Source organism: Epinephelus fuscoguttatus, linkage group LG6 (genome assembly GCF_011397635.1).
Source record: "Epinephelus fuscoguttatus linkage group LG6, E.fuscoguttatus.final_Chr_v1".
Lineage (NCBI taxonomy): Eukaryota > Metazoa > Chordata > Actinopteri > Perciformes > Serranidae > Epinephelus > Epinephelus fuscoguttatus.
In genome coordinates, this window is record NC_064757.1 from 12,060,553 (window position 1) to 12,083,053 (window position 22,501).

Consider the following 22,501-nt stretch of genomic DNA (forward strand, 5'->3'; position numbering starts at 1 on the left):
AGCGGTCTGGCAAACCCGAGTTTTGTCTAGGCACCGGTGCAAATGAACAAAAGGGTGCGTTTACTGAGGGGTGGCGCGGCGGGGGAAGTAGGCGGGGGTTTCAGGGAAGTGGCAGAAAAAGCAGGAATGGGGTGGGAAATGATGGAGGCGTCTGAAACCAGGAGGCCAAGCGTGAAAGAGATGAGAGGGGGAGAGAAGCCCTGATTTGGCCCAGGATCAGTTGCCGGAGAAGGAGAGATTAAGGTCCTATCATTCCCAGCTGCATCATCAGGACTTTGGCCCTCTTGCCTACAGCTATTTGTGTGTGTTTTTGTGCTTGTTTGTGTGTGCTTTACCCCTTAGAGCAGTTTACTAGAAGGATTTTTATAGCTGAAGCACACACATAAATGCACAAATAGACAAAGTTCACCACCACACACCCCAACACTGGGTCAGCTGGACCTCCAATCACTGGGACATCTGCCTTGGCTGTAACTGAGATGAAGCCTGCCTGGCTGGCCTTGGATGTGACTGAATGCCCCTCATTCTCCTTATTCACCCTGGGAGAGCATGCTGTTTTGGGCCTGTGCCACGCATTGTCAGCCTCTTCAGTTCCCCTTCCTCTACTTGACTTCCCCTCTGCCTGTGCTTCATCCCACAAACAAACCTTGTTTTGGCTGGATGTGTGGATCACACGACCGTGGTTCACAGTTGTTGTTTTTTTACGGGTCACCCCGGTGCACTACGCTCTCACACGCTCCCTCTTTCTCTACCATTCTCTTTTGAACTTCATCATGCGATTGTTCGCCGTGGAGAACTGCCGAGAGGGCAGGTGGTAGAAACAGAAGGGGCTGATGGGAAATTGGACGACCCAAGGTTAGCCAGGCGATCTTTGCTGGAGGATTAATTGTGTAAGAGCCATGTAATGATTGCTGGCATGTCTCTGGAGCGAAATCCTGTTAGTCACTGCACAGGGGTCAGGCTAAGACTGAGCATGTCGTGAATGTGTGTGTGCATCAGGAAGGAAGGTGACTCTGATCACACCGGTATGCATGACCAGGTGGCGATCTGACAGGTTCTGTTGTCTCAACCTGAAAGTAACCGCAGGCTCCCTCCTACTGTGTTCAGACGGAGACATACACATCTAAATTCTGCTCACTGAGGTTATGTAGGGATGAGGGGGAAAGTTGTCCTCATGTGCCTTTGATAACAGAAAATGTGCTGTTCATAAGAGTCATTGTTTGCAGACAATTGGCCTTCCAGCTCTTTATGTCTCTTTTGACCCCTCCGCTGATTTTAAAAGTTTAAGCACAATTAAAAATATTTCACTTACAAAGGCTGATATGTGCCAAAATGCATATGTAGCACCTTGTTTCCAATCTCCCATAATTTTGTCAGTTTTAATGGGCTTTCACATCAGGGATTCAGGCCTAGATTTGGTTTATTAGTGTAAACACTTTGTACCATATCGGGCACAGTACACTGATCCATGCCGGAGTCCACTTGGAAAGGAGCTCTCGAGTACGGTTCATGTGTTCTCTGTGTATGGTGTGCATCAATTTTAGATACCAACTGTATGAAAACACGGAAGTGGGCTTGTATTTGACGTGACTACCAGGTGTTTTTAACTGGTTATGAAACAGTCCTATTTAATACTGATGCCTCTATATCAGACGGCAGCACCACACTGCAAAAACTCAAAATCTTACCAAGAATATTTGTCTTATTTCTAGTCAAAATGTCTCATTTCTAGTCAAAAAAAATCTCATTACACTTAAAATAAGACTCATCACCTAAAAAGTTACTTGATACAAGATTTTTTTTCTTATTACAAGCAAAAAAAACTTGGTCCACTGACAGATTTTTCTACTTATTTCAAGTGAAAATTTACTTGAAACAAGTGAAAATTGCCTAAAAACAAGTAACTTTTTAGGTGATGAGTCTTATTTTAAGTGTAATGAGATTTTTTTGACTAGAAATGAGACATTTTGACTAGAAATAAGACAAATATTCTTGGTAAGATTTTGAGTTTTTGCAGTGCACGAACAGACCCAGAGCCGGCTTTGCTGAAACGTTTGACTAACAGTCGCAGTTTCAGCGGGAGGTAAAGACCTCTGCTTGACAGCAACGGCTTCTCCTCCAGGCGGGAGCAGAGCTTCGCCTCTCTGCTCTGCTGGTCCCCACTGATGACGGTCCCTGGGGCCATAGTGTCCGTCTGTGGCACCTTTTTCTAGACTGTAGCACAACAAAAATGTCATAGATGATGATGCAAGTGTACTTGGGTACGGAATGACATTAGCAGTGTGAAAGCTTAGCAGTCGGGGAGTGGAGAGGGAAGGCAGTCCTGTTTGGACATGGTACGGATCAATTGTACCTACTATATAAACACCCTTAGAATGTGCTTTTTCAAGTCAGCCAGCTCAGATGAGATGGAAGGTTATGTTTATAAGTACACTGTTAGTATTTGGTGTCTCATCACTCCTCACATAGAAACACCAAACTCAGTAAAGCTGGGAATAGGGAGTGACAATGATAACTTTACGGGGAAACTTTGACTCAGAACTTACAGGTGGATGTGGGGGTGGAGGTGGAGCCTATGGTGAGGCTAGGGAAATGGTACACAGCACAGCAGTGGTGGCAGCAGGCACATCAAGTGACAGGCATGGCAGCACTGGCAGCTTAAGTACAATAGTTAAGACAGCATTTACCATTTGAGAACTTTGGCTCCTTTGGTAAATGAAAACAGGTTTTTGTAGAAAACATGTTCATATTCTCTGGCTCTCAGGCTCAGGTATCAAAAAAATGTATGTTGCGGGATTGTTACAGAAGCTCAGGTGTTGTATATGAGCTAGTGCTAAAGAGGATACCCAGTTCACAATTTCAAAAGTCACCTGGCTTAGATCAGCAAGCATCTACTCAGATATTTGGTTTAAGAATCTGATCAAACAATTATTCTACTCACTGCTACTGACACACTTCAGTCATACTCAACTTGCATTGAGACCCAATATTGTTTATTTCATCCTCATTGCTATTTTTAACACTAATACTATCACTACAACATCAATAAAATGTGTGCAGTATTTGTACTGTACACCTTGGACACCTACTGCAGGGATGACTCATTCTCTCAACTCTTACTAAAGTTTTCTTGTGATTCTGTCCTGGGAGAAGGAAAGCCCCTTATATGCATGCTCTCTTTCCTTTTCCAGAATTTTACTCTATCTCCCCATCCTCAGACAACACTGAGCAGCTTATTGAACGCAGTTGATGAATGGGTGTGGATTGATGGCAGATAACAGGCCGCCACTAATTGACACCACTGTATCACTTCATCTCCTTCCTTTGTATTCCTCCTCCTCCTCCTTCTTTTCTTTTCGCGGCACGGCAATCCATTACAGTTCAGATTAGTCACTCTTAAGAAGCTGTGTGTCCCTGCGTGATCTATTGTGATGAAATATACTCCATAAGAGATTGCTTAAGGGCTCTTTTCAAGGGTATTGTTTTTTGGAGGCATTGATCGCGTTGTACGTTGTACAATGAAGAGTTCTGAAGTCCTTTTTCGTTCATGGCCTTATATACAATGCTTTCATGATGCTTAATGTGATGTAGCAAAAATAGCTATGGAAATTTCTTTCCCTATTATAGTACAAGTACACTCCAAGTCTCATTCAGTCAAGAGTTCACCAGTGTAATAGTCTTTTCTGTCGAGGTATTGATCAGAAAGGTGAGGTTTCATTATCCAACAGTCAGCCCTCTTCCTTATACTGCTAGTCAAAGCCAACCATACCAGGATGAATAAAGTGCAGGTTGTACAAATCCTCAGGCCTTCCTCAGAGCTAAATCCCTGTCTGTTTGAGACCTCTGTCTCTCCTCTACCACTGGCTGAACAGAAGTGATTTAACTGGCAAAGCTCTTGCAAGCTCTTTCCTCCTCATCAAAAGTGGGGTCCAGCTCTTGGCAGGGCTTTTTAGGCTCGGCAAGGAGACAAACATTCTTGTCGCTTTGTTATTTACTTGGGCTCAGGAACTCTAAGATGTGTTCAAACCCGATCCTTAACAGATAGGCTTGCCTGGGTTTATAAAAGCTTGTGTTTTGTATTCTTTCCCAGGTGCTCCTAATATGTTTTTATCCTCTTTATCCAGGGTTGACTCTTGCTGACTTTCACATTTTTTATGGCATGCTGTTCAGAACAGCTATCTTTGTTTCAGGGGAACAGGTGCGTCGAGACGCTCTGCTCAAGGGATCCGTGGGTCGTTTTTAGCTGTGAGAGGCTTTTCCCTTTTTTTGCTGATTGGGAATTTTAGCTAGCAACCATTGGATCACAAGTTCACTTGTCCAGTCTTGAGGATACCACTGTTCCAATGGCGAATACAAACAATTTCCACAAGATTTGCACATGCTGGAGCTTCCTCCTCCTCCTGCATACGCTTCCTCCACTTTATCATTTATCTCTCTGAGGTCAGCCATTAACTCACTGTGCACTTCTCCTCCCGCCCTTGACTAAAGGATATGCTTTCCTGAGTCTCCTCGATTCCGAATCCGCCTGGTATTCCCCTGGGACCGGCAGACTGCCGTGCTAGCCCACAGCCAGACGGCTTTTAATCATTTATTTAGGGGCTGTAATGTCGAGTTCAACTCCACTCTCTCACTTAGTGCACGTAGAGACGAAAGGAAAGCAAACGAGAGACAGCGCATTAAGCTTGGATCAAGAAGCCAGTTTGTCAGCGAGCCTCTAAGGATCCCTCCTTCCTCTCTGTCCACTATCAGTGTTTTAAACCAGTGTAAAATGGTCCTGCTTTTATTGCATATCACTGTTTTGACGGCATCTCCTCTGGGTTCACCCAATGAGCCTTCAAAGGAATGAAATATCATAGGAATGCAGTTAATTTGTCCAGATTTCATTAGCAGAGAGCTAAAGAGGTGGAACATTCACAAAGGTTGAGCTTACTTAGTGAGGAAGAGTTTCTACACTGAGGTTTTCTTTATGGAGTGTTCACAAAGAGGTACGACACTAAAAAAAATGCTTTTATGTATTTCAATAGAAAAATGCGCCTAACAATGTAGTGAAGAATGCTGTAAAAAAAAAAAAAAAAGAAAGAAAAGTGAAAGAATAGTTTAGCTCTAGAGGTGCCTGGACTATCTGTCAAATTGCAACGTGCAGCCATTTATTGACGAGTGCTGGCAAGACCATCTGTGTTCTAGCAGACCTTGTATTTTCAATGGGCCTTGCATTTTTGTGTCTGAACAGGACCAAATTTTGGTTGTTACATTGATCTTTAATTTACTTTCACATGTCAAAATATCATACATGTTTTAACTAGTACTGTAAACACTTGCAAATAAGGTTTATTATCCGTTGTTTTCTGCACCGAGTGCCAAGTCGGAAAGGTAATTCACATTTATAATCGAAAAGAATAAGGATGTTGATTGGAGGCAACTAATCAGCACTGACCTTTTCTGAATAACATTAGAAAAACCTTTCCCAGTGTAGCTGTGCTGTTAAGCCTGAGGTCTGTTTTAAAAAATGTCTTTTCCTCAGCTCAGCAATGGCTCTGTGTAAATAAATGTGTCTCTTTCTATGCAGCAGATAGCCTTCCCAGTCATTAACCCCAATAATGGGACTTCGGAACCTTTCTCCAAGTGTAATGACCTAACTCAGCTCAGTTCAGGGTGCTAATTGACTCTCAGTTACTGCATAGAGTGGAGCAGGTAAACAGAGAAAGTTTGCAGTTTCTTGGTGCTATGGAAAGATTTTGCATACACCCAAAACAAGGGCTTGTATTTTTTTCCCCCAGGAGGGACATGGGGGCTGGAGGGTTGTTGGATTAGGCGAAAAGATCTTCAACATAAAAGGTGCAAACTTCTGACTGATCAGCAAGAAGGACTTGAGATCAATGAGGACAGTGTGGGGCTTTGAAGCCTGAGAGGAGTTGGCCAATCAATGATGAAGTGTTCACTTGTTAGTGTCTTCCAAGACGTGAGGAAAACAAGCAGTTTCCCTCCATGAGGCGTCGCTTGAAGTTATTCAGCCAAATGCAGTGGAGAACAACACAAAAACTTTTCCTCTTGCTCTCCTTGGCCTTCAATCTGTCTCTCCCTCCAGCTTGGTGTAATTGGTCAGACAAAAATAGTATGCTTGGTTCAGTTGTTTTTACTGTTTTTTTTTTTTTTTGTTTCTTTTACGTGAGGTGAATTTGCAAACAGTTTAAGATATTAAGGGGGATGCTGGGGGAGATTTTTTGTTCTTTTGTTTTGTCATAGCTTTGATCTTGGATTAAGATTAATGGGGGTCAAGAGGTTTATATTTAAAAACTACATTTTAAACATAAATTGGTTGGTGTTTTGTCACATTTATGAATAAATTACAATTCCTCCACTGAAGTTTAAGGAACAGGAAGTGCACACAATACAAATGGCATGTCAGGCATCCTGAAAAAAGTCTTCAGTTTCATCTATCTGCGCTATAAGTACACAACCTCCTGCTTCCTCTTTTTCCCCGGTAGAAGAAAAACTCCAGTTTCCACTACACAGTGCTACTCCAACTGTTTCCTTCTCTGCCCTCTCCATTACTTTAGATTTCCTCTCTCTCTCTCTCTCTCTCTCTCTCTCTCTCTCTTGGCTCCATGCTGTTTTGGTTATCAATGATTGCCTTAAATGCCTTCCTTCCCCTCTCCATCACGAGAGCTGTAATGTTGTCACACTTATGCACAGCAGCGGCCCATGCCAGGGCGTTGCACCTCCGACCACTAACTTCATATCAATTTCCATCAGCAGGAAGTGCAGCAGGAAGAATATATTTCGCTCGCATTCACGCAGGGTCAGGTGGGGTACGAGGGACTCTGTACTCCCTTTCATCCTTTGCCCATGGACACTTTTTCTGTAAATCCATGGCCTCCCAATGAAATATGAATCAAAAACAGTGCTCCAGGCTTTTGCTTGCCTTGAAAGAAGCTTTAACTCAATTTGAAGTCTCAAGAGGTGAGGAGTTGCTAGCTACCCTGCATTGCAGTGTTTGGATATAATGCCAGGCCTTAATAAATCATGGATTGTCAGGACTAGAAACAAACTAGAAAAACTATGTCTTTATACTTTTTTTTTTCCTTGTATACTATATAGGCATTGTCAAGAGGGTGTGTGCCTACAGATGTATTGTTTCGAGTGCTGTTTCAAGCTATGATCTGTGGAACCTTGTCTTTTTAGATAGCTAGGAGACAAGTAAGGTTGTGGAGATCCATTAGTCCATTAGGTACACGGGGTTGTACCGTAGTTTATTTGCCAAGTTTTAGTTGTTTAACCCAGATCTAATTATACCATATGTTTGCCATGTGCAGATATCACACTAATAACTAATTCTGTTAACACTGGCACTAAATGTTTAACACTGTTATTGAACCTTATCTGGGGTCCGATATCAATGTGATGATGAGTATCTTAATGGCTCTACGGTGGATTAGGACTACCACTAGCATGTTCCGTCCACATTTTACATTTTACAGGGTAATCTGAATGATCCGCTTTGATATATTTGACAGAGTCAATTAGTAATGTGTAGTTTTAGGGCTGTCAATTGCAAGTTTCATCACAGTATGATGTTATATCCATTCTTTGGACAATGATACAATATTTGTTGATATTACAAAGTCTGCCAAAGATAGGATTTCGATTCGATTCAGTTCAGGGGCCTACCGTTGTCATGAGATGATGTCAGTAAATATCCTCATTGTCTTTTTCTTGGCTGCTTGCTATTATCTGCCTGGGGCTGGACCATTAGCACAGTTTTAATGTTAAAGAAGGAGGTGCGCTTGGATGGAAAGAGTGACACAGACGAGCCATGGGAATTTAAAAATAAAGGCATATCTTAAAGATGTAATATGTAATGATGTTTTCACTTTGCTTTGATGACATTGGATTGATATATCAATCCAGATTAATGGATCTTCTAAATTTTGCCATTTTTTAATCACTTGTTGTTTTATATTAGAATCATGATTATCTTAGAAGTGATTTCATTTTGCACACGTCCATCCATCACTTATCCTATTCAGAGTCATGGAGGGCTGGAGCAGATCCCAGCTGACACTAAGAAGTGGGGTACACCCTGGACAGGTCACCAGACTAACTCAGGGGTGACACTAGGGCTGGGCGATATGGACAAATATTTATATCTCGGTATTTTCAGGCTTAATGGTGATCTATGATACTGTATATGTCTTAGTATTTTCCACTAAATGGGTTACATGTTCAGTTGCAAAACCACATTTTAGATGGCACAAGCACTTTTATAAAAAAGATTTTCTCCCTGTTTGAACTTATATAGCTGCACAGCATGTAATGAAAATAAATAGCAGGGCTGTACATTAACGTTTTTGCACATAACACTGCAGCTGCACAGGTTTAAAGGTTTGCAGCACAGGACACAAAACTATAACATGGCTATAAAATTATCAGATAGCCTGAATCCATTTTAGTTTGACACAATTAAAAATCTTTGTGGGGGGAGTTAAAAGTCGTTTTCGATGGCCTCTTAAATGAATCTAGTGCTGGAAAATTAAATATATTTATTTATTTAGGCTATTCACCTTATTTATGCACCAACATCAACAGGCTGAGGCAGGGAAGGAGGGAGAGACACTTTGTCCATGTTATATATGTCTTGTATATGAAATGTTTGTTGTCACTACATTTTTTTTTAACGCATCTGTCGCCTGCATCCAGGTGCTGTCTCAGTGTCACACAATAGACTACAACTACCAAGAAGAACGGCGATGCACTATGATCCACCTCACACGCAAACTAGCAAACAAATGCTCACCTGTCATAATAAACCAGCTCTGTCTCCCACACATGCAGCGCAGCGCTGTACTGCACACGTGCTACTGTGGTGATTTAGCGTAGCATGAGCAATTTTTAGGCTGATGTCACACAGAGGACTAATTAACAGATAGATTAAACAGAGTAGCAGCTCCATGTCTCTCTTTGTGTTGCTGGAGAACTTTTGAGTTAGTAGGGCGGAGCTGTACAGAGAGAGGACAGATGCACACTGGCTTTTCGGCATTATGTAATGTAACTTGACCCTATATTGATCTGAACAGTTTTGTCTAAATCTATAACGTGCTTAAAAATATATATTGATATATCACTCATAGTCTTTATATCACCCAGCCCTAGCTAAGACATAGACACCTATGAGCTGTTTAGAGTCCACAATTAACCTGCAGGCCCTCTAGACTATGGGAGGAAGCCAGAGAAGCAGGCAAACACCCACACTAAAACATGAGAACACGCAAACTCCACATAGATGGCCACAAGCCAGCCAGTGCTTGAGCCGGAACCCTCTTGCTGTGAGGCAAACAATGCTAACCATTCTGGACTTGTTGTGTTTCCTTTTTTAGCCATAAACACTTTTCATTCATCTCCTTGTCTCCTCGTCCCAGTATATTTTAGTGCTGTTATTTTCCACACATTATTATTCATGTACTGTGTTTCACACTTTTCATCCCTCTAGTTGATGCTCAAGCATCGCATACCAAATTGCGGGTGGTATTATATTTAATACCCTTCATTTGCAGTGTTCTTATTTATGCTCTATTTTTCTCTGCTGGATTCTAATATAATTTGTTGCTGCAGTGGCTCAATTAAAGTTTCATCTTGTCGTATATCTAATGGAAGATTACCTGAATGTTGTGCTTTTTTTCTCCACGCTGTCTAGTAACTGAAAATCTATCTGTTAACTCCTGCTGGGCTAACTTCTCTTCCTTTTCCCCCTGTCTGTGCAGGAGCAGAGCCCCAGCAACGCCACATCCCTGGCTATGATGCAGGAGCCGCAGGAGGTGGTGGAGGAGACGGTCACCATAGAGGAGGACCCCGGCACCCCCACCTCCCACGTCTCAGTGGTCACCTCGGATGACGGCACCACACGGCGCACAGAAACCAAGGTAAGACACAAAGGTGCACTCAGCATATAGGCATAGTGGCACTGATCCTGCAAAGTTATATATATATATTTGTTGATTTCTAAGGTGTTTATTGACCAAGTATTTTCATATCATAATGATATTAGGTGCTGGTGGCTGTTAAAAAAAAAGTTCAACTTTAGGATGCTACTAAGCAAAAAGACATATAAAGTTATCTGTGACCTGCAGATAAAACTGATGATTCTTATATAATCTACTGTGCAGAGCTGATATTCAGCCTGGTACTGACTATCACACCTGAGCAGGACACCTCAGAGCAGTTGCCTTGTTGTGGTAAAGAGATCCCATTGAGCTCATTGCTGCAAACCCCCCAAGAGTTCCTTTGATCCATTTCAATATTGCTTCAAATTATGCTTATGGATTACCGCTTCCAAACAGCACAGTACTGTACCTCCTCTCCCAGACTTCCACCCTGAAGAACTCTAAATCCCATAATCCTACAGCCCAAAGTGGTTTCATCTCCCTCTCATGGCTTCATTTATTTGATTATTGTGTTATTATGAGCCAACTCCCCTGGTATTCTCCTACTTTTGTGCTTCTTAAAAGCTCCTTTGTTGATTCGTCCTCTACTGTGTTCCTTTGTTTTTCTGTAAGGATATCTCTTCTAACGTGAAGGTGAGTTGACTTTTATACCAGTATGGCTTTCTACCACCACGCCACCATTTTATGTGTGCCCATACAGGCTACAGCAGCAGTCTGCTTCATCACAAGCCAAATAATGCTCCAGTTTATACTCTACAATACTCCTCAGTTCACTGCTTGTTGCTTTCACCCTCTGGGATGAGACCCATGCTCCTCTTTTCATTTCTTTTGCATGATCTTCTGTCTCTCTCTCTCTCTTTCTTCATTTATCTTTTAAATTCTTTTACGACATTAGGCATTGACGTTATAGGAGGTACAAAATACCACATCTCAGTGCCAATAACATGTCCCCACATGCAGAAATGTTAAAATACAAAGTATCTTGAATTGGTAACTATAATCTTGTAATAACATCTATAAATCCCTGTGTTAGGAATATAATTACAATGACTTTTTACTTATTTAGGATTGTTTTTGCCAGCTATAGCCTTGTCATAGCTGGCTTTTATTTTTTAATTGTATGAATTACCATGTCTTTATACATTTTGTACATTGGCTCCCCAAAGTAATTTGCTACTGCTTTGAAGACCACAATTCTGAAAAAATCATTTCAAGTGGCATCACTAATCTGCAATTGCTCAAACCAGAATGTCCTCATCCTGGTGTCAGGTTGGAGTTTTGAAGAATTTCAAGTGTTGAAATTGTGTTTTGGAAGACAGTCTGCATTTCACTTCTAAGTCTGAATTCATCGCTCTCTGTGCAAGGAGAAGAATTCCCACCAGAACCCACGCCACATTTCCATTTGAAAAATAATTCAGGTGGGGGTTGGAAGCTCTTCCTTTTCTCTTCCACATTTTGAGATATACCCTCAAAGGCGAGCTTGCACTGCAACATTTTGCTTGCAATATGGGATGTAAACGTAGGTAGTGTCAACTGCTGCTTCTGTAGGCTTCCAGAGGAGTGGAGAGCACTGTGTGGAGCTCCTACTCTAGGGACTGTGAAACTGTAATTAAAAAGCCTGGTCTAATCCCTCATCAGGGAGGGCCCATTGCCCTCCAGCCTGTTTACTGCGAGGGGATTGGCCACACACACTCACTCACACTCACACTCACATGATTTTATGAATTCATACACAGACCTTCTTAGGGATAACACACACAAGCGTATGCAGTAAAACATTATACTAATCAAGGGCTGTGCTGCTGAAGGGAAGAGGAAGGACGCTTCTTTAAAGGGGCCACCGCCCTGCTGGGAAGAGAGATTGGGTGCTCTCTGGAAGTCACTTTGAGGAGAAAAGCAGATTAATGTTTGGGGTGAACTTCTGCTGATGGCAAATGGATCCAGACCATTTTCAGAGTTTCCCCAAAGAAACCCACCCCCCTCCTCTTCCTCACTTTCCCTCTGTCTTTTTTGTCCTCTCTGCATCTCCTCTCTCTTACTCACTTTCATGTGTTGTTTTTCACCCTCTCTCTTTTACTATCTCTCTCGTCATCTTGCAGCAACTCAGTTTTATTTATGTGCTTATCTGTTCTTTTGAACCAAAGTCTTGCCATACTGTCTAATGCTAACACACTCCTTCCCCTTGATGGTTATACCCCATCTGACTGCTGGAAGATGAAACACACAAGCTTCTCCCATCTTCCTGATTTGCAGGCAAAAAAAAGTTTTTTTTCCAGTGGTAAACATGTTTCTAGCAGATTTAGTATCAGCAATGTTAAAAGTTAGAATACTGGGAAAGGAACAGAAAAACTGGCGCCAAAATTGGGCTATTGTATATGAGAGAATGTCAGCACAAAGAGGCTGGACTCACCTTATACACTCAAGTGTGCATTTATTTAGGCGATCAGGGTAAGTTTCAACTGACATATCAAATTTTTCATGTACAATTGGAAAACAACTATAAACGGACTTTCAGTAGCAGATTAACTGCTGGTTCTGTTTATCTTTTCAATCAGTTCAACTCAAAGCGAATTGGCCCGGACCCTGGATGTGTGTATGAGTCCGGGCGCATGTCCGCACTCAATTAGATCCACATCCGTCCTCCTGTCCCAGCATGTGTGTGCTTTCCCTTGGCTTCCATCCAGCCCTGTCTTCCTGCTGGCAGGCTCTCTGAATGAAACAGCAGTCATGTCGGAGGAAGAGCTCAGTTGGGCCAATAAAAGAAGCGTTCCTCCTCTTTTCCTCTGGATATGAGCTAATGAGAGTGGCGGCAGACCACACAAACAAATAAAAGCACTTTCACTAGCGTGCACACGCTGGGGAGCCAACCTTGAGTAGGTAGGAGTTAGTTTATCAGGTACAGCTGTTGTGAAAAATGAGGTGCCACTGTTGAATAGAACAGAATAAAGAGCAGACGCCTTTTCTATTCAGAGTGCATTACTTTCTTTTATTTCAGACAGAGTCTATCGACTTCAGCAAGCAGTCTTTAAAATAGTTACCCCTGCAAAGCAAGAACACTTTGTCCTTTCTCAGATTTTACACAGCTGTATGTAGCTCTAAAGTGTGCATTACAGAGTGAAAAACAACAGGTTGGGTATACATCCATGCATTATGAAATCTAATGAAGTTTACCGAGAGCTGTACCCGCCCGTCTCTTCAACTCTAGGTGACCAAAGTGGTCAAAACCATCACCCGCCGCACCTACCACCCAGTGATGGTGACTGACAACTTGTTAGTGGAGTCCAGGCCAGCCACCCGGACCCCCACCCCGGTCTCCATCTCAACCCCCACCCCATCTGAGACAGAACCAGTAAAGGATGCTGAACCCTGCGTGATGTTTGCTGTGTTCCCTTTCCCCCCCGCCTGCCTCCCTGCTTCTCTAACATCGTGTTTAAAAGAGGCCCACATTTAGCCACTTTCTATCATTGCGGAGAAACTAACAATTTCTACTTCCATCATCCTCACAGGTACTCTTTAGATGGACTGAAAATGAATCACAGGCGTCACGATCACAGGCTTCTTAAAAATCTGAATTACCACTTCGTCCTCTCCCACTAGCCCCCAGCCACCGTGTCCATTTAGGCTCTCAATAAAGTGAATGCCGCAGAGGTTGTGAAACCTCTTACAGAGCTGTAAAGCGGACAGTTTGACGCCTGCTGCCTTTCCCTCCATTTTTAACAGTTTGGTAAACAGTTAGGGCCTGTGTCTAACTGCCTGTGGTCGCTTCAAACACTTTTCAGAGCGGCCATGACTTTTCATACACGCACACATTACAAATCTATAGTATTTCTGAATGTGCTAACATATACTCACACTCTCCACCATTTTAGCAATTCTCTTTTAGCCATGTTTACTCGGCTTAAGCATATTTCAGATGCCCCTTTTTGAAACGCAGGCCCCTCGTCTCCCTCTTGCTTCCCCTCGCGCGACTGTTTAACGCCTTGTGAACTTGAGCGTACATCAAAGAGTGTTTTGAAAACTGTGTGATGGCTCCCTTTGCAGCCCCTTGCAAATCGCCTAAAAAGCTGTGTTAGTACAAGGCAGCTGGGCATGTCAAGGTTGGGATCCTGTAGCATTTTCCGTGGTCTCCTCTGAGCTCTGACAGCCAGAACAGAGTACAGTACAATACGGTGATAAATAAAAGTGTGATAAAATTACCAGATAAGAATTAAAGCATTCTGACATTATTCTCCATGTAAAAGGCTTGGGTTCCCTTGTGATGCTATATCTCTCAGGAAAATCAATACAGCGTATCGAAAAAAAAAAAGTCAAAATGTTATTGAATAAATGACTTTTAGTATGCCGACGTTATCGCTTCATGCAGCATATGACATTAAGCCCTGGCACAAGTAGTCCCCTTGAGGCCCAGAGTTAGCATTAGGACCCATGATATGAACACCACAACAGCCTAGTTTGCGTTCTTACCACTGAGAATCTAGTGGATGAAAGCGAGCTTGTTATTCCAAGGTCATACATATGCTTTAGGTAATGTGAATCAAGCAAATGAGCTCTTTATTTTTAACTCACACAAAGCTAAGGCGGAATGGCATCAGAAACAAACATAAATTACTCATTAATTACTCTGAACATGGTCATGAACCTTGGTGTTCCTGAAATAGGCTTCGTTATGTGGCTCACATTCATGGTGTAATCAGACTAAGGCCAGTGAAGATTTCTCTTCTGTTTGAACCATTTAATGAGGATGCCATGTTGAACAACCAATACGCTGTTTGTGCTATAGCTCCTGTGTAGTGTGGGTTAATACTCCATTGTAGTTTGTTGATATTATTACATGCCTCGCATGCTCGCTCCTGATTAAATTCTAAATTATGGCATTGATGGGAAAATAAAGAAAACATATTACAATTAAGACGGCTGGTGTTGAAAATTAAACCTATCAGATGCGGGAATGAGCGGAGCGTTGTTTTTCTTTTTTCTTTTTTTTTGCCTTTCCCCAAGAAATTCAGGCCGGTGTGCTACGCTCATCAAGTGGGAACGAACCTCTCTGCGACACCTTGTCAGGCTCAACACGAATTGCATCAGACCTGCACCCCTGCAGATGACGATTAATTTTCATCAACCTCATTAATTTTGGAGATGAATTTATAGCCGTGGACAAAATAGCCAATTATCGGCCACAGCAGAATTCACTGGGCAGCAAATTGGTTTCTGTATGGGCGGAGAGCCCAGGGAAGTTGGGGGGGGGGGTGAGGGCTGTCTGCTATTCTCCAGTCAGACAGCTTCAGAGACAGCACAGGAAGTCAAGTTATTTAGCCATAGGATGAAGTGAGTGTGAGAGAGAGATACATGCAGGTCTGGTTGTCACAGTCCTCCGGCTGCAGAGTGTGATGCTGCCCTGCTCCCTTGAGGACAGAGAGGATTCAAGGTCCAGTGGAGCTGTAGCACTGCAAGATGGCTCTGTTACAGCACAATCCAGGGGACTCAGTGTACCAAGACAGTTACTGTGTCTGTGCAGTATTTTGGATTTAGATTTAGCTGGCAGTATTTGCCTTATTATTATAGCATGTGTACTGACTTTTCCACTTTATAATTTAAGGTAACACCAGCTGGTGACAGAGACCTTACAGTTGGATATTGGTCAGTTGTATCCACATCCACTGCAACAGAGTTCCTCCCTGAGTGCAGCCACTATATGATTTTGTTTGCAGATTTTAAATAATGGATTGATAATGTGGAAATAAGTCCCAACCAACTTCAAAATCAAAAACACCTCTATTTGCTTCAATCTTTAGGAACCCTTTCTTTTTTTTGACATCATAGCAGCACTACTACCAAATGCTTTTGGTATAGTACCCTTAGAACCAGTATGTAAGCTGTACGGACATGTATCTAGCCCCTAGATCTGTTTTGCGTTTTCACCGCTGACAGTACTCTTACAGGCGATGCAGCAGAACATCTTAACCTCATTGACTGTCCACAGAACAGTGTGTTCGCCAACTTTTTCATAATAAAAAGAACAGGCTGGAAAGTTTACAGTCTCTGTTGCAATCAAGGGCATTAAAAATAGTAATAATTCTGACTGAGGTGTTAGCTGTGACTTTTAGTATTGGATCAGTGTGCTAGGAAACCTCAACAGAGTGGCGACGGAACAATGGGAAGGAATGGAACTGTTCTATCCGTACCATCTACAACATATATGACAATGGAACAATGGAATGGAAACACAAAAATAACCTTTCTAATAGTAACAAACTGAACTAATAAAGGACTGCGTGGTGGGAACGAGACTTATGATGCACTATGTTTCTCTCAGGGTTAAAAAATTTAGTAAAACTAAACTGAAAAGTTGGATTGAATTAACAAGTGGATGAGTTTTCCTCTGCATTAGATTTGAAATGCATGTTTTAATCTGGACACCAGAGATCAAAGTTCTGACTTATTTTTCAGATATATCCAGTTTGTCTGCCTCCCCTCACCGTGTGACACTCTAACATAGTGTCCTTATAGGACAAATGTCTTTGTGTAGCGAATATTATGGTCCACGTCAGTTGGACTAAACAGGCTTGCTGTAATATCTTCCTGTCATGTGATGCCACAATGTCTGACAGGTGCATCTGCTTCCCTCTGCAGGTGACTAAGATGGTGAAGACTGTGACCACACGGACGGTGCGTCAGGTGCCGCTAGGCCCCGATGGTTTGCCCCTGCCAGAAGGCTCATCCCCACTAGGCAGCTACACCGACTCCATTGACCGGCGCTACCTGAAGAATGGAGGCGACCGCTTTATCACGCCTCAAGCAACCTCTACCCTGACACGCTCCTACAACAACTCCTACAACGATTCATATGGTGAGACGCCCGAGAGCCAGTACGTTCGCCACTATGGCCTACACGATGGCTATGCTGATTTGACAGACAACTACGGCAGCCTGTCACGTGGCATCAACTTCCGGCCGCCACGCTACCCCTACCTGCCCAACAGCTACCGGCCAGAGAACAGCTACACGCTGCCTATTCGCAAGGATGACTACGGCCATGTGGCCCAGCCCCAGGTGCCTATGGGTAGCAGCACTGTGGATCTGAACCGCTCACAGCCTGAGCGCTTCCAGCCCGAGCCATATGGCCTGGAGGATGATCGCCGCAGCTTGGGTCCCGAAGAGGAGGAGCCATACGAGCTGGAGCCCGACTACTCCACTGCCAATCGCCGCACCCTGCAGGGGGCCAATAGGGGTCGCACCCACCGGGAACCTCTTCGTGATGTTCCCCGAATCAGGTGAGGATAAATGTTTAGAGAGTGGAGATTTGCTTTTCTACCTTGGAACAAGGATATTACACAGATAATTCTGCATAACAGTTGCTTTTATACATCAGTTCCTGGTATTAATACTTAAAAACTTGACAGATTGTGTTGAAGGATTCAGCCTACCGGAGCTTGCAGGAGATAATGGTTTTGTGAAAGTGTGCAAGTTCATACAGTATACATGTTATTCTTTTTACATGGACAGCAAGTTCTTGTTCATATGCATGAGCACAGGCTCAGTCTTGACATGAGAGAAGATCATCCTGTTAAGATAAGAGAGAATAAAGAATACTTGTCTTGCTCTCGCCATAAAAAAGACTACATTACGCCATGCACAAGTAAACAGATGTCTCTTCTCCTTGAGCAACTTGTTTGAGAAAGGAAGCGAGAAAAAATAAGTCTTTGATTGCCATTTTCCTGCAAATGGATGGCAAACAAGTGTTTGTGTCAGAGGTAAAGAGGCGGGAATGATTTGAGACGTGAGCACCGAGGGAAGGGAGGATGAAGGCAGAGTGGGAGAGGATGGGAGGCTTTTGTCAGTCATCTTTCAAAGCCGTTACTGAACAACCTTTGTTGAGAGGAGTATAACCCCTGGCTCCAGCCGAAAGAGAAAAGAAAGCATGTTGGCCTCCAACAATAAGATCCTAAAATGGACTCTTGTGTTCTAAAAGTTTCCAATCATTTCATTGCTGCCCAAAGAGAGGCCCAGAAACAAAAAAAAAGTCCACCCTAAAGTAAATTGAAGCAGGGTTTTGAAGTTGGGTTTTGAGTAGTGATCTTTGGCAAATGGATGTTTTTAAGATCTCTGCACTTTTGTTTCAGTCTGAGGGCAAAATGTTTGGGCCAGAAGCCAGATCTAAGGGAATAGAGCAATGGGGTGCGAGAGGCAGGAACAAGCAAGACAGGAAAGATTGTGTATCTGTGTGTGTGCTTTTTGTCCCGATCAAAGGTGACGCTGAATCTAGGTTTGCCGGCTTCTTGACAGCACACAAGTTTTGCTTTATGACCCTTTTTAATGAAGCTTATGTACACACATATTTGTGCATTCACACCTGGCTGGGTTTAAAAAAGCTCTGGATTGATGTGCATGTGGAGAAAAGCAGATGCCTAATCAGACCCTCTGTCTTTACACACCTTTGACTTACACACACAGTATCTCTCACTCTCTCTTACACACACGCACACACACACTCAATAAAAATCCACATCTTCAGAAAATGAGTCACTCCCCCATCCGCCTAGTGAGAGGCGCTTGCTGTGACAGGCAATTTGTAGCCTGCCTTACATGTGTCACAACATAGCCCTAACAGCCACATACACCCCTTCAGACACACACACACACACACACACACACAAACAAACACTGACAACTGCTAACGTGAATCTCCAAACACAAACACACATGTTTGAAGCCACTCTTGACTGACTGCTGCCTGGCTAATTGCAGCAGAAAATAAATGTCACATATTTCCTTCTCTCTTACCTCCTTCGTCTCTTCTAAATCAGCTGACATCAAAACATCAGCATACTGTAAGCGTTCTTTTTTTCTCTCTCTCACTCTCAGTAACAGTGACAATCAGCCCTCCCAGAGTGCCCAGGCTCTCCTGTGCACTCACACCGCGATTAGTATTCTTCCAAGAGGGGAGCGGCGACTCCAAAGTGCTGTAATGAATCTGGGAATTAAAGCGGTTTAATTACAGCTTATCATTGCATTGCAAGCCCTCAATTATGCTCCGACAAAAATGAAGACGTTTAGTACTAAAACGACTTCCTGCATCGGCGCCAAGCACTCATTTTGTCACTGCTGTGGAGTCCATCATGTGTTGAGAATGATGATGCACATTTTGTGCTGGAGCAAGCCTCGCACGTATGTTCACGTATCTCTAATGTACACATGGGTGACAAATTAAGGGAACAAGCTGAATAAATAACGGGGACACATGAATGCGCAGGCTTCCATATAGGTCACGAGGGGTCACTCCAGGGTTTCATCAGTATGAAAATGATGTGACTAATATGCTTTGGGAATGTGTAACATAGGGCTCCCCGCCAAAACACCAAATGAAGGAATATCTTTCAGTCACATTTTTTGATTTTTCTCCTTTTTTATCTCTTATTTTTTTAGAAAGAATTGTACATGAAATTGTAATGAAATACACATTAATATGTTATATATTGCTTTGCTTTTTTCTGCTTTGGTGGAAGCTTGTTTTTTTGGCATACTTAGGATTGGTTAATATGATAGTATTTAAGTGCGACAGTATAAATGAGTCCAGTGGTAGAGATTTGGCGATACTGTTGGTGTGTTTCGCATCGCATACTTCTTTTTACGTTTAGTATGCACTGAGGCTGTCCTTTAAAAGTACATAGTGTTGTATACAGTATGCACACAATCGGAACATACTACTTCTTCATAACATTACGCCCTGAACTTGAACACCCTGAATTGAACTTTGTTCAATTAATGAATATTCCTGTTATTACTATACAGCTGATCACCAGTCACTTTAATACTGTCATCCGTCATTGTGGCTTTTTTCAGCTGTCAGTCAGCCGTCAATCAGCTGTCATGCTGTCATCTGTTTGCATCTCAAACGATGTGACGTAGCTTCCACTGAGCAGAGGACTGTGCATCAGACAAGTCAGACGCATTCAGGCTTGCATACTGCAAAATGCAAGCCAATGTAATATGACATCCTGGTATTTTTTGGCATATTGCATTTGACATACTATGTATTGGGACATACTAAATCTTTTTCTGTTGTACTGAATAGTTTGGTGGTAATATGGGTACAGGAACACACAGAGATTCCACAGCAGGACCCATTGGGAGAAGGCTGTGTAGCAAATCAGAGCGGGATTCTCATGTGATCTCATGATTGTCGTGTGATATCCCAAATTCAGCTGCCTCGCAGGGAAATGTGATGTTGCCAGACATGGAGGAAGAGAGTGAATTTGTAATTGCAGAAACCTGTAATACTTGAAATTAGGGCTGCCCGATATATCGTCTGAACGTCACCATCACGATGTGCACATGTGAGATAGTCACATCGCAGGACATGCAATGTTTTCTCTTTTTTTTAGAACATGTAAACTTTTGTATTGCTTCAGAAAAGCAGCTCTGAAGAAAGCTCTTTGCTCCACTCCGTTTGCCTCTCTCAGTACTCAGCAGCCCCTCCCCCTCTCATGCACACACTGCAGTCACACACTGAAAATGAGCGACATGCAACAGGGAGAAACGGTAAAGGAGGATTTATGCCTAGTACACACCACATGACTTTTCTGCCCGTTGTGAAAGTCACTATGTCACATTACACGATTGTGGAGTCATAAAATCGTGCCGTGACGTGGCCAACAGACATGACACACTACACGATGGTACACACCAATTATCCCCGGTCGTCTTTCAAGGCGTGTGTGATGTCATCGGGTTATTCTTGTCCTGTTTTTATTACTTTTACTATTATTTCAGTCACTGTGTCTGTTCATGCGCCAGCCGAAATGTTGTTGGAGTCACCTAAAAAGCGCCAGCAGACAGCAGGAGTTCCATTTGAAGTACCATACGCAAACATACAAGTCACTGAATCCTCCACAATAAGTTCCTACAAATGTTTCACAATAAAAGCCTATTTAGAAAATGGAGGGATTCTCTCAGCCGAGGTTATAAGGGGCTTTTAATTTGAAACAAATTCAGGAAGTGTTGAGTTTGAAATGACGGCACGATGCATTAACCTTATAAAGACAGTGGTTAAAAAGTAAAAATATAGAGGGATACAGAGGGATTAATTAATAACGGATCGTCTATAATGTAGTCTGTTTCAAATGAAGCTGGGAGCCTCTGCAGTTGTGGTGAGTAAAAGCCTCGCCACTATTTTTTAATCTTTCATTAAAAAATGGCAATGTCAGTTTTTGCCAATATCATGCAGCCCTACTTGAAATTATTGTTCTCAGGAACCTCGAAGCTCCATGTTCCATAAAAAAAATTACACATGCTGCAATAGAAGATTTGTGGCTGCATCGCCCAAGTTTTACTTCATCTTGAATCGGCTTGTTTTACAAACTTTTGTCATTGGTCAGCATTGATTTTGTTGGTATAGGAAGCACTTACAAAAAGTGTCACATCAAACACTGATAGCCTAGTATTTCCCTTAACAGTATCTTAGTGCAGCAAGAGGAAGCAGGAATGCAACTAGTGAATGGAGAGATGGGCATCTCTTTTCCCTTTATCATTACCTTTGCTCGGGTTTTGTAGATAATGAACGTGTCTGTCTTCTCCATGTCCTCCTCTCTCTCTCTCCTGGCCCCCCTCTGTCTGGATGTGAGTGCATCTTACTCCATTTTCCCCCAACCCAACCCATTCTCTATGTGTGTGTGTGTGTGTGTGTGTGTGTGTGTGTGTGTGTGACTGTGACAGTGTGTGTCCTCATGCCAGCGTGATTAATAGCTGCTTTTGAACTCTGCCAGACTACAGGGGCGTCTTTAAGCCAATCTCTAATGGCTCATCTCTCCTTGGGCGACCCACTCCGCTGCACTTGCCCACCTGCATACAGGGGTCACCACACACACACACACACACACACACACACACACACACACACACATATATATATATATATATATATATATGTACACACACACGCATGCCCACATTCACTCATCCTTTAATTGAGGGGGGGGGGGGGGTCTCATTCTAATCCAGCGGTGTCTGTAGTGAACGGTTTGTAGAAGTGATCCGGCTCCCTCCCCTCCTCCTTCATGATCCTGCCAAGAGGCTTTTAGTAAGAGCCAGATACTCTGTTTAATATTAAACTTCCCCTCTGTCATGTTTGAGGTTTCTCAGCAGCATCCCCTAAACTATAGAAGAAACTTGTGAGTGATGTTACTGTCCTTTAACTGAATGAAAATGAGCAGTGGTGGTAGCGGATTATGCCATCAAAACAGTGGAAAATTAGAAAGTGGCAAGACATAAACACTTCAGCTTTGCTGTTATTTTTTCTCTCTCATCTTTCTTCTCTGTCCCGCAAAGACTCTTGTGCATCATAAAACAATTATTGCCCATAATTCAAAATGAGCAATCTGTTTGGCAGGAGCAGTCAGTGAAAAGCTCATAAACGCTACGGAGATGTAATGTGTACATATGAGATGCAAACATCTTCTTCCGAGCGTCTAATCCCTTTCAGTTGATCTCCTTTCATGAGCCTGCTGAAGGAGAGGGTCAGGCACGGCCGCAATTGAAGGATGATCAAAATAATTGACAGAAGATGA

The 22,501-nt window shown here is 42.8% G+C and overlaps 1 protein-coding gene across 9 annotated transcripts in view; it reads left to right on the top strand.

Moving 5' to 3' along the window:
• Window positions 1-22,501, top strand: part of arvcfb (ARVCF delta catenin family member b) — a 322,620-nt gene that overhangs the window by 218,495 nt on the left and 81,624 nt on the right. For 7 of the 9 annotated variants that reach the window (XM_049577961.1, XM_049577962.1, XM_049577967.1 and 4 more), the window contains 3 exons: window positions 9,759-9,917; window positions 10,551-10,571; window positions 16,569-17,209. In XM_049577961.1, the coding sequence (XP_049433918.1) occupies window positions 9,759-9,917; window positions 10,551-10,571; window positions 16,569-17,209 (821 nt within the window). The remainder of the gene's footprint in view (window positions 1-9,758; window positions 9,918-10,550; window positions 10,572-16,568; window positions 17,210-22,501) is intronic. The other 2 variants (XM_049577965.1, XM_049577966.1) reach the window with 1 other exon arrangement.